The sequence below is a fragment of the Dreissena polymorpha genome, chromosome 14 (genome assembly GCF_020536995.1).
Source record: "Dreissena polymorpha isolate Duluth1 chromosome 14, UMN_Dpol_1.0, whole genome shotgun sequence".
Classification (NCBI taxonomy): Eukaryota; Metazoa; Mollusca; class Bivalvia; order Myida; family Dreissenidae; genus Dreissena; species Dreissena polymorpha.
In genome coordinates this window covers 33,070,315-33,092,196 of record NC_068368.1, presented here as the reverse complement: position 1 = coordinate 33,092,196, position 21,882 = coordinate 33,070,315, and the positions used below count along the sequence as shown (strand labels likewise).

General features: G+C 36.3%; 1 protein-coding gene across 3 annotated transcripts in view; it reads right to left on the bottom strand.

Moving 5' to 3' along the window:
* Positions 1-18,432, bottom strand: part of LOC127858782 (multiple epidermal growth factor-like domains protein 10) — a 32,332-nt gene extending 13,900 nt beyond the window's left edge. The window contains exons 1-2 of one of the 3 annotated variants that reach the window (XM_052396062.1): positions 18,077-18,432; positions 17,831-17,951 (exon numbers count right to left, since the gene is read on the bottom strand). In XM_052396062.1, the coding sequence (XP_052252022.1) occupies positions 17,831-17,951; positions 18,077-18,260 (305 nt within the window). In that variant the 5' untranslated portion in view covers positions 18,261-18,432. Of the gene's footprint in view, positions 1-2,254; positions 2,341-17,830; positions 17,952-18,076 lie in introns of those variants that run through there. The other 2 variants (XM_052396061.1, XM_052396060.1) reach the window with 2 other exon arrangements.
* Positions 18,433-21,882: the final 3,450 nt, after the last annotated feature.

Below are 21,882 nucleotides of genomic sequence, written 5' to 3'. Positions count from 1 at the left end.
CAAAGTCATTTTGTTTTAATTTTCTCAGTGTATAGTCCAATTATTCATAGCACCTGACAAGGAAAGTATATTTCATTGTAAGTCCAATTATTCATAAGCACCGGATAAGGAAAGTATATTTACAACAACAATTAATACCACTCCCATTGTGTATGCTACATATGTACTAGTCAATTGGCCGGTACAATTAAACTGGGAGAAATAATGCAAAATTATATTTTGCTGCAGCAATACTGTATGGTGTCTAATAACTAATACTATTTACACAAAGTATAAAGGGGTGTAAAATTCATATGACCGACTAGTCTGAAACGGGTAATTTACCATTGTACAAGTCACAATTTCCTGTCAGCCAGTCTGCAGACAACTACAATATTGATCGAATAAAACGATCAAAAATGTTTTGATGACATGTTTTAATTTTTAATTTTATCGCTTGAGAGATGTGAAAGTAGATTACCACAAATCAATCCTGTGCAGAGTGAGCAAACAAGTGACTCCAATAAGCAGCATTTAAATCTTTGCTTTCTGAGGTGTAACTAAACAGGAAACCAATTCATTTCAAACTAGAGTGTTTAACATTAAAAAAAAATAAAAAGGTGCAAATATGTAAAGTATTGTTAGTTTTAGTATGACTATTCCCTGGCCAAAACATTCAACAAAATATTTTGCACTTTCAACACCACGTTATAATAATTATGCAAATAAAAATGAAAATTTGAAGCACAGAGAACATTGAAATAAATGGTGGCTGTAGGTTACATTTAAAATATACATTTCTTTATGTACACACATGAAGACCTAACCATGAGCTCCCACATGCCAACATGAAGAAAATTAAATATTGGATTTATCATCAATGCAACAGGAGAGATCTGTACAATTTGTTTACAGATGTGTAGTGCATGTAACAAAATTTCATCTTGTATGATTCGAAATGGATTTTGATTCTGCATAAAGTACTAATCAGTTTCTTTATATCTATCTACATTTACATAAACCTTATTTACACCGTTTCGTTATATTTCATTTCCTATTTTTCGAACAAAATAAAGGAAACGCGTTGAATAAATAAGAACTAGGCATTCGGCTTGTGTAGAAAATGGCGGATATGTTAGCAACCAGCGCGCAAGATTTATCGATCGCTGTTTGTTCGATCGATATTTAGCTAAGATTCTGAGTGACGGTTGGCGAGATGGCAATTGATGTCAATGATCGGGAAGTAAGGACCATAAAACAAAACACGGAGGCGCAAGTTAGCAATTATGCAACTCGGTCATTATCACCAAGGTGATCAGGAACTGTCTGCGGCACTCGCTGAGCAACAGCCAGTTAACGGATTTGTGTCAGTCTGTCAACGATGTCTGGTATACAGATTAGCGTCGAAATATCCGATAAGTAGCATAGTGTGCACACTGACAGGGGTAATATCGTTTAATCAATTATTCGGATCCTCTTTTACAATTCGGATACTTAACCAGTATTCGGATATCCGGATAAGCGTTACCATCCCTAATTTAAAATGATAATGCACGTAACTGATAATTTACCTACTATACAATCCTGATATCCCGTAAAAGTGCACATGCGTTCTTCATTTACATGTCTTTAATAACGACTTTTCTTCTACAACTGATATTTCGCGGTCACTTGAAGTTTCCCCGTGGACTTTTAAAATAATAAATATAACATATGTATCATGCAGAACAAATTAATACAAACAAGCTATTTAAAAAAAATCCCTCGTCGGATGATGTTCATCGGTGAAACCACGTTTTCTCAAATAAGACATGCTTCTGGAGTGAATGATGAAATAAAAGGGGCATGTCGACGGTTACTACGGTATTTTGTTAATAGCTTATTTGTATTAATTTGTTCTGCATGATACATATGTTATATTTATTATTTTAATAAAGTCCACGGGGACGGGAAGCGGACAACGACAACGAGCGAGGCATGGTATTGTAATGCGCATGGGGGGGGGGGGGGGCTTAGAGTGTTAGGGTATAGGTTAGGGTTAGAGTCAGGGATCGGGTTTGGGTAACGGTTAGCCTTAACCCATACCTTAATCCTAACCCGACCCCTAATCCTAACCCTAACCTAACCATAACCCAAGGTTATGTCCCCTATACCATGCCTCGCTCGTTGTAATTGTCCTCTCCCTTCCCATCCGACGACGGGATATATACCAACAGTGTAGGTAATTATGCCATTAATGCATAAGTTTACATCCAATTCACAATTTATTACTTACACATAATTATTTAAATCATCCTGTATAGTTTACCAAACGTTCTATCCAATACGAAGCGATGATCTCCACACTGACGTTGATTAGGAATAACACACTTAAACAATGGTTAATTTGCTATTAAGACTTTGATCTCGCTGCATTCTGGGCGGAAATACGATGGTTTCATGACAAGCATGATTGTTTTCAGAACACATCCGGTAATATTCGTATGTATTTATCAGGCTTTTGATAGCATATGAACTTGTAGTAATATAAAAACCTGTAAGCTGCTTTTTGTGTATTGATACATTTTAATATCGTTATCGCCTAGTCTATTCAATATATGAATACATGTCCAGAAAAAGAATATATTCACATATGCATGGGCTGCAAAACGTATGGTCGTAAGCCTGATCATATTCGATCAAACAATATGCATCGGACCACCCTCATACAGTGATGAATCTTCCAGTTTTTTCATAAAGCCAAAGGTCGTTTAAGAACGATTTAGATGATGATTGGGATATCTATTTGAGTGAATTATTAAAGAAGGCGTCCGACGATTCGCCAAAGATTTTATACTTCCTAGTCGTGTACAAGTTTATTGATCACGATTGCTACACACGTCCATTTAAGGCGCGCTCCCAATTATATTGCCGATGTTTGCCTTATTTCTAATCAGAAGCAGAGAAGTAAGAAAAATGAAAGCAGTATTTTTCAAAAATAATTTTATGCAACTGAAAATATTGGAACTGCAAACGTGGTTCCTGCAACCACAATTTTCTTACCGCCTGCATTGTTGAACATACAGATGCAGTGGAAACAATGACAAGTCATCATAGAAGAATTATTTATAGTTGCAGAAAAATAGTCTGATTGCTCAACACTGAGGGGATTACCTCATTCCGGCGTCAGACATTTAATGTTAAATAAACCAAACCCAACAATACAACACCGCTGTTTAATAATTTGATTAAATATAAGAAACACACACACGAGTCAATTTTGCACCACTTTGAATTTGTTATCGCAAAACATATCCCGGAAGAAAAAAAACAGCAGAGCCTTACTTAAATTGGGTTCCTGTGAACGATTGCTGCTATATCCATACCTGTTTCTATTGACACATTTTTAAGTTTCTAGCAAAAACCTGATGTCAATTAAAATAAAAAAAGGAACATATGATAACATTTATATAATAAAATAATACTATTGGTAATTATGTCTCACAGTTTTTAACCTTTCAAAATTATAAACATATGGTATGGCATAAGTTATTTGTGAAAAAAACCTACAAACCATCGTACTGTACCATTTAAGAATTATTGGTTTTACATTCGTTAAAAAATGCAAATACGCGGCTTCCAATTAACCCTTTTATAATAATGTTTTACATGTCTTATTTATACCGTGTACATACATTGTGCGCCTGGATGATACGGTAATAAACTATAACTGCAACAGTGTGTATTATGTTCTCTTTTTATTGAAACGTACGCTATTTTTTCATAATGATAAATGAATCAAGCAACATAAGAAGTTTATTTGCAAGTTAAGCGATCTCATATTTAAACAACATCTACATGTCCTTTAGAGCAACTTTGTTTCCGTTATATAAGGAAATACTTAAGCGCAGAGGGAAGTTCCCCTTGTTTTATCTCATTAAAACCTAACGACCATCGAAATGAAAACGTTTGCCGACATTTGTTAATACAGCAACAGTATTAGCTGCTCAATTTTCTTTTTTTATTTTATTTTTTGCAGTCATATATTGTTTATGCTAACGCTAAGAAATTTTAATGTTGTTCTATTCAATAAATGCAAAATATTTAGTAAAAAATGTTTGGTCATTTGAATGTCTTAATTATTAACATATATTACTCGTTATACCAATAAAATAATTTCAACTTACAACATCCAACACCGAATTAATGAAAGATATCAAATATTTTAATTAATACAAGTTTTGATTTGTATGAACTCGTAAAAAACAAATCTAAATGTATAGTTGAAAAAGATACCATGAAAGGCGACCAAGTACCATTGCAATACTATATTAAGCTACGAAGCGCTTTTAATACATACTCCAAATCATAACGAGACTCTCTTAACATTAACATGACCTAAACACGCATTAACTTCCATGGATCTTTTATTGGAAGCAAGTAGCTACTTGGAAAGACTTAGCAACAATGACTTCGCGTACTCAATAGAAGTGTCCTGCCGTACATCAAATATCATCAAAACCCGCGGTATCTTTTATCACTACATTAAAATAGTTATTATTTATTCATGAATGCGAACATTTTCGTTGCCTTAAAGAGGCACAGTCATTGTATTACCCGCTTATTATAGACATGCAGTGTTAAAATAATTAATCTACCCTCTTAAGAAGCATCTATTCATCTTGTAAACATCAACTATTGTTATAGTATATATATGTCAACAGTAAGAAACAATGCCTTTTTTGTTAAACAAACACTGACAGTACCCTAACACATGCCTATACACTTCACGCACTTCAATAAGCATTATACTATAGTGTATATTGAAATCCTATTATCCGGTAGGAGTGCGCTTGTACTTCATGTACGTTTCATACATAACAGCTTTACTACCACTGCTGATTTTTTTCCGCGCCCGCTAAAAGTGCCCTCCACTCCCTCCGCTCGGGCAGAATTGATGAGTATAATATTAACAAGCAAATTCATTGAATTGATATCCCCCGCCAATATTCTTCTGGACACAATTTTTTTTTGGACGGATGGACAACGCCAACGTGCATCATCCTCTTATCCATATATATTTACTCATACCAAGTTTCAATGAAAACCATCAAAGGAGTTCCAAAATATGGCTCCGGACACACAAAAAAGCATTTTTTCAAAATACAAAGGGCCATTACTCCGTTATTATTCAATGGTGTACAATGCCATTTGGCGTGCATCATCCTCTTATCCATATATATACTCATACCAAGTTTCAATAAAATCCGCCAAAGCACTTCCAAGATATGGCTCCGGACACAAAAAAGCATTTTTTATATATACAAAGGGCCATAACTCTGTTATTAACAGATGGTGTACACTGCCATTCGCGTGCATCATCCTCTTATCCATATATATACTTATACCAAGTTTCAATGAAATCCGCCAAATGACTTCCAAGATATGGCTCCGGACACAAAAGTGCCGGACGGACGGACGGAAGAACGGAAAGACGGACGGACGGACGGACGGAAAGACGGACGGACGGACGGACGGAAAGACGGACGGACGGACAACGCCAACACAATATCCCTCTGCCTATGGCGGGGGATAATAATACATAGCGTTTATAAAAACGAGCCCAGTTTGTCAAACACCCATCAAATTCATGCTTTAAAAAAAGATAATATTATTTAAAAATATGTACCGTATTTATGATCGATATGTCCCTTTAATCTCATCCATCAGTCCAGTAGCATAGTCTATTTAAAAAAAGATATTTCCGAAGATTAACGGCATCCCACGATGGAAAACATACCAACAGTGTATGCAACTACTTTATATATACTTTACATGTTTACGTTTAATTCACAATTTCTTACTTAAAATCTTAAAGTTAAACCATCCTAGAGATTTAAACAAACGTTTATTCACATCGTTGCAATGATCCCTTCCACGCGAACGTGGTATAAAATAACTCACGTATTCAACGATGCGTTTGCAATTAAGATTTGTATCACCGTACAGTGTAAGTGGAAATAAGTGACAAGCATGTTTGTTTTCGGTAAACAACCGGTTATATTCGTAATTATGTTGCAGTTGAACATTGTTATTTGGAAGTCGATGAAATATCTGAAGATATTTTCAACAACAAACAATTATTCTGATATTACATATACTGCAAAACTGTGACACTTTTGTCCACGCAGTGAACTAGATAGCTACTAGATAGCTTTAAGCTACTGAACGTCTGCCACATTTATGAAAGTTCAAGTCACCGAACAACTGGTTATTTGTTGGTCACAGTTGGTCACAGCATCGGTCAAAGCATTTTAATTGCGATATTAATTATTCCCTAACTGCCTGAAAACAGGGTTGGGAGGCGAATTTAGACAAATCAGACAAGATGATTGAAAGTTTTGTTTACATTTAAAACCAATATAGAAACAATTTGACAAGATGATTAAAAGTTCTGTTTACTATATAAAACGATGTGCACAACTCACGTTAAAGCAAAATGTGACAAGTAGGTATATAAGCTCGACGTTTTTCCTACACTGGGCGCATTCTTTCGAGAAAACTGCAAGTTATTCCCAATTAGCGTCAAGGGAGTGCAGCGGAAACTTGGATTATACTGTTTCGCTTTTTGTAACACGTCTCTTTCTTTTATTAATATATATTACGGAATATATATATATATATATATATATATATATATATATATATATATATATATATATATTAAATTGGACTGTGAAAGACATAAAAGAACATATCTTATAAAAATATTATACGGAAGTTGTGACCGTTATGAACTAAAAGAATTGAAAACACTATACGATCAATTAAACATTTAATAATAACAATACAAGTTTATCTAAAAGGAAAGACTTCTTTTATTTGTTTATCCCGTTTCAAGAGATTTGAAGAGCCACAGTACTCAGAGACATTAAGTCGTAGGGTTACAGACGACGTTTTGGTGCCGTGAGCAGGATCTTGACGGGATAATCACCATCTTCAGCCGTTCAAATACTTCTTCAGCGCTTACTCCGGAACCTGACTGGAGAAGGCAGCGAGAGCAGCTATCCGTTATCCGTTTTTTTTTTTCAGCAAACATTCTCAACGACGACTACGACGCCGACGAACCAAAGACGAGGACGACAAAGAATATTTTACATTTATATTACATTTTTGTTGTTAGCTAAATAACAAACAGTTTGTAGAATTGCATATTTTGAAACTTTAAATATTTTTTTATTTTAATATAGGTTGTACTTGAGCTGGGACACCTCTAGAAAGTGTACCAGGAGCGGTAGACAGACAGCTATAAGAAGAAGCCAGTTCGAGTCAGCACCAGGTCAGATTTTATTCTCTTTCGGTTTCTGACTTAGTTCACAAAAAAATATGGCTACCGGTGAACAAACACCTTTCCAAGTTCTAGCAGAAAGCTTAATTCACTTGCCTGAAACTTTATACGCAAATACGGCTCTTACGCAACTTCCGCGATTTTCAGGAAAATCGGCGGAGTTTCACGATTGGACTCTCGAATTAGAAAGGTTTTTCATGATTCACGATTGTGAGGAAACTAAGAAAGTAAAAATAGTATTCCAGACAGCCTCAGGCGCAGTCTGCGAATTTCTAAAACGTTTTTTGACGACGAACCCGGACGTTAGATACAATGATCTAAAAGCAGAACTTAAGACGCGTTACGGGGAAATCACAGATCCACAATATGCTTTGAAACTTCTTAGGAACGTAAGACAACGGCAGGGAGAAAATGTAGCGAATTACGGGGAGCGACTTTTAATGATAGCGAAAGATGCGTGCGGGGGTGACCTAGACGATAGGGACCCCATGCAAAGAATAATTGTAGGAAATTTCATCGACGGACTGACTAACGACGCGGTTAGGATCAAACTTATAAGAAGTAATCCTACAAATTTGACAGAGTCTGTTAATATGGCGCTTAAAGAATACAACATACTAAAACGAATAAACATGAGGAGAGGTCACGGTTACGAACTATCGAATCCTAACGACGATCCACAGCCAATGGAAGTCGATCACGCAAGACCGTCAAGGAAATGTTTCAAATGTGGTAGAAAGAATCATTTAAGCCGAGATTGTAAAGCGGTACGCGTTTTAGTTCATAAAAAAACGAAACAGTCCCCTGATAAAACATGTTGGGAATGCGGATCGAAAGAACATTTTAGGAGAAATTGCCCTTGTTTAAACTAGAAAAAACCTCACGATATAGGCCAATCTTGAGGGAAAGGTTATACAAGGCTGCTCAATATAAATTACCTGACGACCCAACATCTTGTGTACTAAAATTTACCTCAAGCGTGAAAGTACGTGGACTAATTGATACTGGTAGCGAGGTCACGTTACTAAGCGAAAAATTATTCAGACAAATTCCGGTACGAACAAAACTTAAACGAACAAACATTAACTTACAATCAGTAAGCGGGAGTAGTCTTAATGTTATAGGATCTTCTCATATTAACTTTACGCTAGGTAAGCAAAAACTGACACACGAGTTTATCATTGTTAAGGACATAAATCGAAACTGTATTCTAGGGCGCGATTTTTTCAACCGATTCAGTGCTCGTATTTATTTTGACCTCAAACGAATACGAATAAATGGAGAATATATTCCTATTGAAAATGATATACATATAGCTTCATTAGTCAGAACATGTCGAACTATTACTATTAAACCTTACACAACAGTCACTACTATGGGAAAGGTTAAGCGAAATTCAACCCTAAGTGAAGGTGAATATGATCTACATCTTATATCGGATTGTATCAATGATCAACCGGGTTTTTACTTAATGGACAGTCTAGTCACCGTAACCGATAATAGACGATTTCCACTCTGTCTGGTTAACAACACAGGTCAAACATTGAGATTATGTAAAGATACAATCGTTGGTAAACTTGATAGGTCATTTGAAGTCAATTCCACTTTTCGTCAAAATAAAGACGATACCTCTGTCGAAGATGGTAGTAGAGATTTAGAATTTACGTGCAATCCTAAATACACTCACTTAATAAAACCAGTATTGGAACGCAACAGAGCTCTATTTGCGAAAAGCGATAAAGATTTAACGCCAACTACAGCTATAAAAGCAACTATTGACACAGGGGATCATAAACCAATAAATCTTAGACCTTATCCAACGCCTTAAAGCACAGAGAGATTATAGGAAAAACAATACAAGAAATGCTCGAAGCGGGGATAATCGAACCGTCAAATTCACCTTGGTCATTTCCGGTTGTGCTAGTAAAAAACTCCTACGGCAGTTTAAGGTTTTGTGTAGATTTTCGACAATTGAATAAGATAATTAAGGATAATGCCTGGCCACTACCGCGAATTGATGAAATTTTGCCAATACTTGGTGGATGCAGTTTTTTTTCAAAACTTGATCTTAAATCGGGATTTTGGCAAATTCCGGTCGATGAAAATTCTAAAGAAAAGCTTGCATTTACTTGCGCAGGACATGGATTATATAATTTTCGTGTCATGCCATTTGGGGCAAAGGTATCACCTTCAATTTTCCAAAGGTTAATGGACACAGTGTTAAAGGGGTTCGAATCGTTTGCAATTCCGTATTTAGATGACGTCATTATATTTTCGCGGGGGGATGTTACAAAACACTTAGAACATATTCAACTTGTTTTAGACCGACTGAAACAATACACGTTAAAATTAAAACTTTCCAAATGCAGTTTTTTAGAGGAAGAAACCAAATATCTGGGATTCATTCTTAACAAACAAGGTTACAAACCAGATCCTGGAAAGGTTAGTGCTATAAAACAAATTCCTGCTCCACAGTCAGTTAAGGAAATTCGATCGTTCATAGGCATGTGTGGATTTTATCGGCGTATTATCCCAAATTTCTCCGAAATTGCTTCGCCGCTCATTGCCCTAACCAAAAAGTATGCCCGATTTAACTGGACGACTGAATGTCAAATTGCGTTTGAAACATTAAAAGAACGAGTATCCCATTACTAGGTTTTCCTGACCGATATAAAGGTTACAGACTCTATACCGACGCGTCGAATGACTGCATAGGCGCTGTTCTCTGTCAGGAGTGTGATGAGAAAGATAGCATTGTTCCAGGTATACCAAATGAAAGACCGATACATTTCTTATCGCATAAGCTTAGTCCGTCTTTGCAAAAGTATTCTGTCATTGAAAAGGAAGCATTCGCTCTCAAATACGCATTAGACATATTGCAAATTTATGTACAGGACGCCCCGGTGACATGCTTTGTTGACCATCGACCATTAATGTATTTGCTAACAGCGAATTTAACTAATAAGAAGTTACAATCTTATGCTCTTGCTATTTCGGGTTACTACGTAGATATTCAATACATTTCCGGGTGTAAGAATAAAGTAGCAGACATGTTGTCAAGATGTAGACACGATAACCTGGACAATGAGGTAAGTGAGGATGACTTATCTCCAAATATGGATATCGGTAAACACGCATATGAAGTACGTCATTTACAGGACATTTCAAGTTCTAGACGTAGGGAGGTTGGTGCTGTTAATTTAAACTTAATTAACCCAGAAACTGACGCATACCAACCTGAACAGGAGAGAAAGGGATCAGTTAGTCAACCAGAATACATTGATACTAAAATTGACATGTACAAAGAACAGCGGGACGATCCTAATGAAGTAAAGAGAATTACCGAGGTTGAAAACAATGAGAAAGAGGGCTCATCATCAAGGTACATCATCATAGATGACCTTTTATACTATCTTAGTGATCGGGACGAATATCCTATACTTAGATTATACATTCCCATTCAGTTACAGAATGATCTTATTAGGCATTATCATGATAACTTGTCGCATATGGGAATAGATAAATGCTTTGATTCTTTAAAGCGGAAATACTTTTGGCCAAACATGTATAAAGATTTATACAAATACGTAAACAGTTGCCAAACCTGTCAAGAAAGATCCAGATCAAGCACAAAAGAACCTATTCAAGAAACTAGAGTCTCACACTCAAGTGGGATTACATTGTCAGTTGACACTTCAGGACCGTATAAGGAAACTTTATCAGGAAATAAATATCTAATCACTTTTGTAGACGAAAATTCAAAGTGGGTCGAATCATTTCCGGTTAAAAGCAAACACGCCGAAATAGTAGCACATCTTCTTTTAGACGAGATCATACCTAGGTTCAGTTTCCCGTATCAAATACGTTCCGATAACGGAACAGAATTTTGTAATCAAGTTATTGATTATATATGCAAACATTACGGTATCGGAAAGATCACCACTTCAACTTATAATCCTCAAGCAAATGGTCAAGTAGAACGCATTAATCGTACTCTGAATGATATGATATCTAAACCCTGCAATTAGGGACAAAATAATTGGGATCTACATGTAAATGCTTGCTTAGCATCAATTCGTACTGCTCCTTCTGAATCTACGGGTTTTAGTCCATTTTACCTTATGTATGGACGTGACCCTGTTCTTCCGATTGATACATTATTACAACCCCGACAGAAATATCTTGGTGAAGATACTTCCAGGTATCATATTGAAAATCTACATAGGGCAATGCGAGAAGCGTATTCTAATATGAAAAAGTCGAAACAAAAGAGAAATCAACGGGCAAATTATAACGCCAAGGAACCCAACCTAGATGTTGGACAGGCGGTTATGATCAAGAATCATGGACGTACCAGTAAACTGGACAGTTATTACAAATCTCATTTCAGGGTAATCGAACAGAATATGCCTGTGACATTTAGAGTTAGAAATGTAGTAAATGGAGCGGAGCAAACTGTTCACGCTAGAAATTCGAAATGTGTAGACATAGATACATTGGATGTACCGCAAGATCGCCTCAAGGAAAGTAGAGATAAGCGTAAGTCTACATATGTCGTATCCCCGAGTGATGAATACGACTCGGAGGTAAGTATAAATCCAAGTAATAGTGTAGGGAGTCATGAGAGCGAGTCTGACTTTTCTAACACTGATGATAAAGTTCCGTTAGCTAGGCTGATTAAGCGACGAACGTACGAACGTAGTGACTCATCGGATAGCGATGAGGACATACCGCTTGCCGAATTAAAGCTAAAATACGAGCGCAAGGCAGAGCGTATACGGCAAACTGAAGCCGGTACGAAATCGGATAATCAGGATTATACCGATATGGAAGTTAATATGTTAGGCTTAAGAAAATCGCGACGAGACCGTCAGAATACTAGCGACATTGTTTTAAGTTTAATAAGGAAAATGTTAGATTTAAGTAATGGCAATTATTACCTAGGTAATAAACTATATTTTCAGAGATATGGTAGACACGGCCTCAATGACGAACTTACTATGGAAGTTGACATTAAGTTTGGGACTGATAAGTTGTCAACCTATTGTCCGACAAAATGTTATATTTGTGCCAGTAAACACCTTCTCCACGACACAGGCGACATGGATGATAAGCTTTGTGATAGATTTACAACCTTATGACAATTTCTTGGACACCGTTCCACATGACTGGACGACAACAGAGACGTTATCGAGAACTCTGACGAATAAGTATTTACAGACCAATAGTTATACATTTTTGAATCTGTATCTAAGTGCTATTCAAGGACTCAGTGCGGAGTTACAACACTTATATAGTATGTACGTTGAATTACTGAACAAAGTAAACAATAACAAGTTCATCCGACAGAAACGTGGACTTTTCGATTTTGGTGGAGAAATTCTTAGAGCTATATTTGGAACAGCCAGAGACAGTGACGTAACTAAAATCAAGTCAGTTGTGGAAACTCTACATCAAAGGCAACTAGGCATAATGCACGTAAATAAACAAACTTTAACTGTACTTAATATAACTAGGACAGCGGTAAACGAAAATAGAAATTCAATAAACGAGGTACTCCGAACGCTATCACAGGTTGATGTGCGATTACACAATTTAACCACAGAAGTTAATGCTCAGTTAATGGAGACGAACAATTTTATGGTTACATACTTTCATTCAGATTTATTGATACAGGAGATCAGAGACCTTCTTAACAGGGCCACTTTACTGTATGAACACTTAGATAATCAACTTGCAGCCTTAAGTTTAGGGCATCTTTCCCCTAATCTAATTTCCCCGTCACAACTTAAATCAATACTTCTGACTATTTCATCGGATTTACCGCCGCAAAAAATTACCATTTGACTTTGAAAAAGATATTTTGAATTATTATAAATATCTGCCGTTGACAGGGGTGGTTGAAAATAACAGAATAATTATGATAGTGAAAATACCTATCAATGAACAATACGAACAATATAAAACGTATCGAATCATTAATATTCCGATAGCGCACAGTAACGTGACCCACGGACCTTTAAGATTAAGTTCCGCTACAGCACGTTATGACATACCGTACGCTGGTATAGCTGTTAATTCTCAAGGTAACCGTTATGCTCTATTGGAAAATGATGACTAAATAACCTGCTCTAAAGCTCCATTTTGCCGCTTTACTAAACCATTATATCCTGTGGGTCTCTCAACCAATTGTGTTATTCACTTATTCATGAATGATCTTGAAAAGAGTAAATCAAGTTGTTATGAGGTCGTGGATGTTAATGCTCAGCTACCTAGGGCAGAATATGTCACCGATGGTATATGGGTCATCATAACATTAAAACCATTAATGTTATCCATTACATGTAAACGAGAAGCAAATCTTGAATCTAGCTGGAAGCAGGTCAAACCACCATTTGATATTGTTTCAATTCCTACCGGGTGCGTGGCAACAGACGATTTTATTACGCTTCCTGCCACATTTGAATATGAAACCAAGGTCACTGTCACGGACGATTTTGTAAATATCATGACAAAGACGTTGAACATATCCGCAATATCTCTTTGGCAAGATTATAATGAGAAGCTTATTACTTATGATCCAATAGATATACCTCGGTCGTTATCAACTCTGGACTATATTCCTATGTCGTCCCTAATAGATGAGATTCAATTTGCACAAGAATATAGGTCAAAGGCACATGTAAATATTATGGTCATTATATTGTCAGTAGTAGTGGCTTTATTATGCATAGCGACTTTATCATTGTATTTATGGTATAGATGTAAAAACAGAGAGTGTGTTAGGAAACGCTTAAGGTCTTTTATAAGAAAGTCAGAAACCGGGGGAGAACCTGGTGGGGGCTTGATGGCGAAAGATGTTGCTTCCGCTCCTGAGGAGGAGCGTCTCACCGAGATGGTGGAGCTATCAACTAAGCCTAATAAGAAAGCGTTAAATTACATTTCTTTATATCCTAATGTTGAGGAATCAAGAGTGTAATGTTCATTAAATATATGTCATGTATCTTTTCATAATCCTGAGGGAACCTTATGGGACACGTGCACTTCGGAGTGAGAAATGCAATTACCGTAGGCCATCAACAACATGGACTGATGTTGGCACCACTACAACACGTATTTCTGCGCATTGGGGATGAATTGCATTTCACCGACATACAAGACTGTTTAGCACGTGTGACTCTTAAGTGTATTGGGAAATAGTTGTGTTCCCAGACATTAATTTAAATGTTGTAGAACAAACTTATTTGGTACAGATATGTATGTGGTGATGGTTATATATTGCACACTCTTAACGTATCCACTCTCTTGACGCACAATTTAAAAAAAAGGTTTAACGTCCAGATTTAATACATTTACATTTAAAAAAAAATAATTACAAGCTTAATTTTTTTTTTTGTTGGGTAGGAGCGTATGTGACACTTTTGTCCACGCAGTGAACTAGATAGCTACTAGATAGCTTTAAGCTACTGAACGTCTGCCACATTTATGAAATTTCAAGTCACCGAACAACTGGTTATTTGTTGGTCACAGTTGGTCACAGCATCGGTCAAAGCATTTTAATTGCGATATTAATTATTCCCTAACTGCCTGAAAACAGGGTTGGGAGGCGAATTTAGACAACTCAGACAAGATGATTGAAAGTTTTGTTTACATTTAAAACCAATATAGAAACAATTTCACAAGATGATTAAAAGTTCTGTTTACTATCTAAAACCAGATGTGCACAACTCACGTTAAAGCAAAATGTGACTAGTAGGTATATAAGCTCGACGTTTTTCCTATACTGGGCGCATTCTTTCGAGAAAACTGCAAGTTATTCCCAATTAGCGTCAAGGGAATGCAGAGGAAACTTGGATTATACTGTTTCGCTTTTTGTAACACGTGTCTTTCTTTTATTAATATATATTACGGAATATATATATATATATATATATATATATATATTAAATTGGACTTGTGAAAGACATAAAAGAACATATCTTATAAAAATATTATACGGAAGTTGTGACTGTTATGAACTAAAAGAATTGAAAACACTATACGATCAATTAAACATTTATTAATAACAATACAAGTTTATCTAAAAGGAAAGACTTCTTTTATTTGTTTATCCCGTTGCAAGAGATTTGAAGAGCCAAAGTACTCAGAGACATTAAGTCGTAGGGTTACAAAACGTAAGGTCGCCGGCCTGATCATGGTCAGTCAAACAATATGCATCAAACCACCCAACAATCATGATCTCTTCCAGATTTTTGTGTACGCCAAAGGTCGTTAAAATATTTAGAGTGCTGGTTTATTGATCACGAGTGCGGCCCACGTCTGTTTCAGCTACGTCCGAAATTTTTTGCCGATGCGTGCCTTATTTCTTAACAGTCGCAGAGTGGGTTAACAAACGGAAGAAATGTTTTTCAAAATAGGTTTTATGCAACCCAAAATATTGGAACAGCTAACGCGTGTCCTGCGACCACAACTTCTTTCGACATGCATTGTTGAACATACAGAGGCAGATGAAACAGAGATAAGTCATCAGAGAGAAAATATTAACTGTTGCTCAAAATACCGAGGGGGTATCATGCAGGTGTCAGACATTACATGTTTCGTAAACAAAACCCAACAAAACAACTTCGTTGTTTAATAATTAGATTAAATATAAGAAACAAACTCAACGAGTATATATTGCACCACTGCGAACTTGTTAATTATCCCAGAAGTAAAAAGAAGAGCATTACTAAATTTGAGTTCCAGTGAACGCTTGATGCTAAAGAAGCGACACACAAAGCATTTGAATAAGAGGAAACAATTCTTATATCTCAATAAACCTAATCCTGAATCATAAGTGTCATCAACAATCTCTTTTATATCTGCTAAAGTTAAAGTGTTTAACTCAAAACCATGGACCGTTTTTCTCGCATATCACGTAAAAGCCTAGTTTGAAGAAGGTATAACGAACTATAAGTAATTTCAACTCAGTGTATTATTATAAAATATCTGTTTTTATAAACTATCCTGTCAGCTCACTTAGAAATGTTTTAAGAGCAAGTTTTTGCAAGTCGGTATGCTCTTAACTACGCTAAGAACGATAACAACGCCATCTTCCTGTGCACACTGATTAGCCTGTTTATACTTCACCACAGGTACACTGCAGACAGTGAGTGTTTGTATGTAATCAATAGTGTTTAACAGCTTGAGCGACGACATTGGCCAGTTTGTCATTGAAATGTGTACATATTTGCTGCGTTCAGGGAAAACGGGGCTTAATACATGTCAAATAAGCGGTGTCCTGTGCACACTGATTAGCCTGTGCAGTGCGCACAAGCTAATCAAGGTCGACACTTCTGATTTTATCCCTTTAATGTCTTCAGACTTGAAAATTGAATGAGTTCAATACACTGTCAGATCTTACATCATGAATAACCTACATGTTTTGTGGTTGCCTGTTAGCCTGAGGGCCAGTAGATTTAAGCCCAGGAAACTGAATTTCAAAAGTTGGTTACAGTTGGGCTAAAAAGCAGGGCAACTAGCTTTTTCAAAGCTTGAAACAACTCAATCCAATTAAACATAGAATACCAATTGGCGACTTTGGATCAATTAGGCCTAGGAAATGATTCAATTTCGGCTCACAACAAGGCATGATGCATTTAAAGTCTGTCATGTCGGAGAACGGAAAAATTGTTGATCAATAATGTAAAGAAAATATATCAAGTATTAGATACACATAACACAACATGTACATGATTCTAGGCTTGTTGTCCTTTAGCACGGCAACCACAATTCTAAAGATGGTTGCCAGTGCAGCAACCAATTGCAAAAAACAAAGAGACATATTGTTGTTATTTTGTCTAAGTTATCTCCATAACATAAATATGAGGATAAACAGTGCACCCACATCTCGACCTGTACTTAAAGACAAACTCTTTATAATTTGGAATGGATAGTGTTCATTTCAAACTTGCGATATAAAAAGCTATAACATAATTTTGAAAACTGAGTTTCGTCTAAGATTATGCAATAGCGAACAACTTCAGTGCATTCAACGCTTTGATTTTGCACTTATAAGGGTTGAGGGATCTTGACTACAGTTCAATTACAGGAACGATATAATACATGTGAATGCGGAGGGCGCAAAATAAAGAAGTTTAAAAACTAGGCCTGTAATCTCTCGTGTTACACAGCATTTATTGGATCATTAGCAAATTAACATGTACATTTCTATTACATCAGTTTGTCAAGCAAGTGTGGCTATCTTTAACGTGTGTACATACTGTAACACATTTTTCTCTTTGTTCTTATGTTAGTTTGAAATGTTTCGTCTTCAGATTGTTGTTTGAAGCATAAGGTCAGTAGCGCGATATCTGGCAATTTGCTACAAAAACTTTTAAGCTGTGCATTTTCATTTTATTATTTTATTCTTAACTCGGCAACACACCAACGAAATCAATTATTTTTTCTAAAACACAATTCAATGCGTCTTAAAAAAAGCACAATTGCCTATTTTTTATCAAGCAGTTTAATGAAAATACGTACCTTCCACGAATGTGAACAAACACTCCTACCGCCACAGCAATAGCAATTATGACAAAGGCGGCACACCCAGCTCCCAGTGCTGCTGGTAGCATATTTCCACCATTACTCCCTTGCTTAATCACTACAGTCATAATAAAACACATAACTGTAGTGAGCTTAAAAGAAAGACAGCTGATAAATCTAACAAAGGTCAGAAAATACCGTTATAAAAACATCACGCATGGTGTTTGTACTGTTTTGTCTTACCTTGCATACACATGCTTCCGGTAAATCCATCAGCGCAGCCAAACAAACACCTTCCTGTTTTGGATGAACATGCATATTCATTCTCAAAACGAGCACAGTGATCTGAACACGGCGTTTCGCAAGATGAACCATAGAAGTCGCCATTACATCCACATGTACATGTTCCATTTAGCTGACAAGACATATTGACACAGTTGTTTTTGCAGGGCGTATGACAGTCACCGCCTTAATATCTGGCAGACAAGCATCGCAAACACGCCCCGGTTATTTGATCACAGGCGGAGCAATTGTCCTTGCATTTCCGGTTGCACTTTTTGTCCCAGTAACCGTCTTGGCAACCATATTGGCAATAATCAGAGCTGTTGCATTTACCCGCAGGCGGTAAAACATGGTGAGCACATTCCGTTTGTGCCAGAATAGCTTCCACTTTTGCACTGTGTGCATGTGACCGTCATTTTCGTTTCTCCAATACACGCCGTGCAAATTGGATCTTTGCTGGTACATTCTACTTCACACCCGGCACCGTAATACCCATCTTCGCACCCGTGTGTACACTGCGTCTCCGATGTACAAAGTGCATGCTTACGGTTCCCGCTATAAGGACAACACGCATTTCCATTTGGATAAAAAGTCGTGTTAGCACAAGTCTTGCACGGAGAAGACGCACATAGGTCAATAATGCATTCACATCTTTTATTTGTATTGGAATAGTTTGCTTTGCATGAGAAACACGTGCCACGAGCATCGAACATTGAGCATCCATCTGTGCATTGAGAGCAGCTTCTCGTAGATGTGCATAATTGACAATTTGGTGGACAGGAATATTCACACTTCGCCATGGAATCCGTTTTTGCACGTGTGTGTGCATTTCTCAGTGAATTGGTCACACGTATCATTCAAACATCCGGTCGAGCATGTTTGGTTGCAAGAATATCCAGTATAGCCAGTGACACACGAGGAACAAAATCCACTTTGTTTATTGCATTCACCATTCGCACACATTGAGCTATGACAGGGAAGCTGACAATTAGGCTCATAATATCCTATTCTACAGGAAATACAGTTGCTTGCATCACTACATGCACTGCAATTCCGGCTACACTGTTGGCTGCAGTTTTCACTATAAATTCCAGCTACACACCTGTCACACAATGCATCAGTAAATGATGGTTAACATTTACACCGTCCGTATATGTCGCACGTGTTTCTACATCCCGGTGAACACGTCATATCACATCTCCTACCATAAAAACCGAGCCTACATGCACTGCAACTGTCATCGTTAGTACATGATATGGAAGCTGTCATGCAAGGTCTACATGTGTTGTCACGGAGGATATTTTGGGAGAAATAGTAACCTTCTAGGCAGCAAGAACATTCATATCTGGTGTTACATAAACATCCAGTGTACTCACATTTGTAACATTTACCATTATGATTATAGTATCCTTTTTCACATGTATAGCACCAATCGATATCTCTACATGTCTTACAGTTATTAGGGCAGCCTTATGTGCGGAAATACAAGTTCATGTTATGTTAAAAGGTTATGGTTTTCAGTTGTAAAAATGCAATACAATAAATACAATCTTTAAGTACTTTCAATAACATCTGAGCCCGTTTCAAGGTATCACAGTACTTGACATAAACATCCATCATTCCGGATATCTTCGTTACTCTCATAAGTAAGACAAAACGCGATTTCATGTTATATAAGTTAATTGTTTCGTTAATTGTTTCGTGGAATAAGTAAATAACGGTACGTGAATAAAGGCACTGAACTCAAACTAATCTATATCGAAGGTCATATTGATGTATATGCTACCTGTTATGCAAATAGGTATCCATAGATAAACCCAAACAGATATCTTCATCGTGAACGTAAATACTTCTCCTGAAATGAAGAAATGAACCGACAGTAATATTTGACACAAAGACTGTATATTATTAGTACTACAACAAAACAATTCATGCAAATAGTATTTTGTATTATGTACTCGATATCATAATTGTACATTATTGCCAATATAAATCATTTTCGAATATATATATATTTTTTTTCATCGATGTTTCGTAGGAAACGGCTCACATTTTAACAGGTCATAATAGCAGATGACAAGAAGAAAACTTGTACCAACATCAGCGTGTTATGGACGGTTCATTTCATATTCTCTATTCCTCTAGAGGGTCCGCGCACATGCAATTTTAACTATAATAACGCCATTTTATGCGAAGAAAAATTAGCACGGGTCACATAGTCAACTTGTTTTGTCATGGCGTTAAAAAGCGTTATGATGAATGATGAAATTACTGATCGGGCATGCTACTTACTACGCAGATTTTACCTTTCATCTAAAAGTGTTACCTTGGCTTCCAAAGTATTTGCAGGAGTTTTATTTCCCCAATAGATCATTTTTCAATGTGAACGATAGTCGTTAGTTTCCCTTGAAGGAGATTATTTCATGACTATGTCTATCACGCATTTAACATGAATATTTACAAAAACTTGTCAAAAAGCCTTTTCACAAATTTAAACTATGCACATTTTTCTGCTATTATGTGAAATTTTGTTCAGATCGATGTAAAGCGGATAGGCTGGTAAGTAAAATATAAAGGTTTTGGTGGAAAAGAAGGAAAATAATTATAGTACGGTGTTGCAATATAACGATGTAATTTTTTAATATGGACTGGTCAAACAAACATTTGCTAAACAAAATTGATATTTTTGCAATTTTTATTTCTTAACGTTGAATGTCTAAGTGATTGCATATGTGGTAAGTTAAGATTATTCAAGTTTCATAAACAAGATATGAGATTTTACAACTTGTTTCCAAAATATCGACATTGTTCGATAGAAAACAACTTGACGTGAAAAAAAAACTTGACGTTAAGCTCATATTCTCCAAAAATGTAAATATTTGAAAATGTATTTGTAAGTTACATGATATATGATCAAGTTACAGTTCAATCCAACTGAAGAATTCAAGCACACAGGAACATAAACCAAACTTACAACCTCTACATTAGTGTGTCTTCGAGCGAGCCCGACTAAAAATAAGATATTAATTATAATTTAATTTACGTGTTTCTCTTCGATATCCTTGCACGTGCACATGACGTAAATACAAACATCCAATGTTGCAATTGACACACGAGGAACAAACTCCATTTTGTTTGTAACATTAGCAATTTACAAACCCTGAGTGAAACAAAAGCTACATAATATGTTTAGGTCCCATTTTTTAATTATGCTTTGGATTGACAGTTCCGAAGCGGTGACCTAAGCTTTACTTCTGTTTTATGTTGTGATGTATGTTTAGCCCTCTTATGTTTGGGCAATGTGTACTTGCCTTATATACACCTTAGCATTCAAACAATATTTTCTATCAAGCTACTGTAACCTTATTTGTTTTACAAAATAGCAGATTATAATAATGTTGATGGATGGTTATAGCACAGTGTTCCAATATTTACATGTTTTCTTTTTTCGAATGGTCCTGTTTGAAAACATTCATCTACAAATTAAATAAATACGTTTTAAAAAACAAGCAAATCTCGAATTTGGTAGACTTACCACACTACCAGAGAAAACGAACACATGCATATGGCCCATTCTCATGCATCTTCTACTGATCCGATTAACACTCTATCCGAGTTCTCTATACTTCATAAGTGTCGTAGATAAAGGATAAGGTTTTAACGCAACAAAGTTATTATTATTGAACACTTTTTTTCAACAATATGCGAAGGAGAATTGTAAACGGATCCCGGAAAACCGACCATTAGTTTGTGTGTTTGACTTCAGC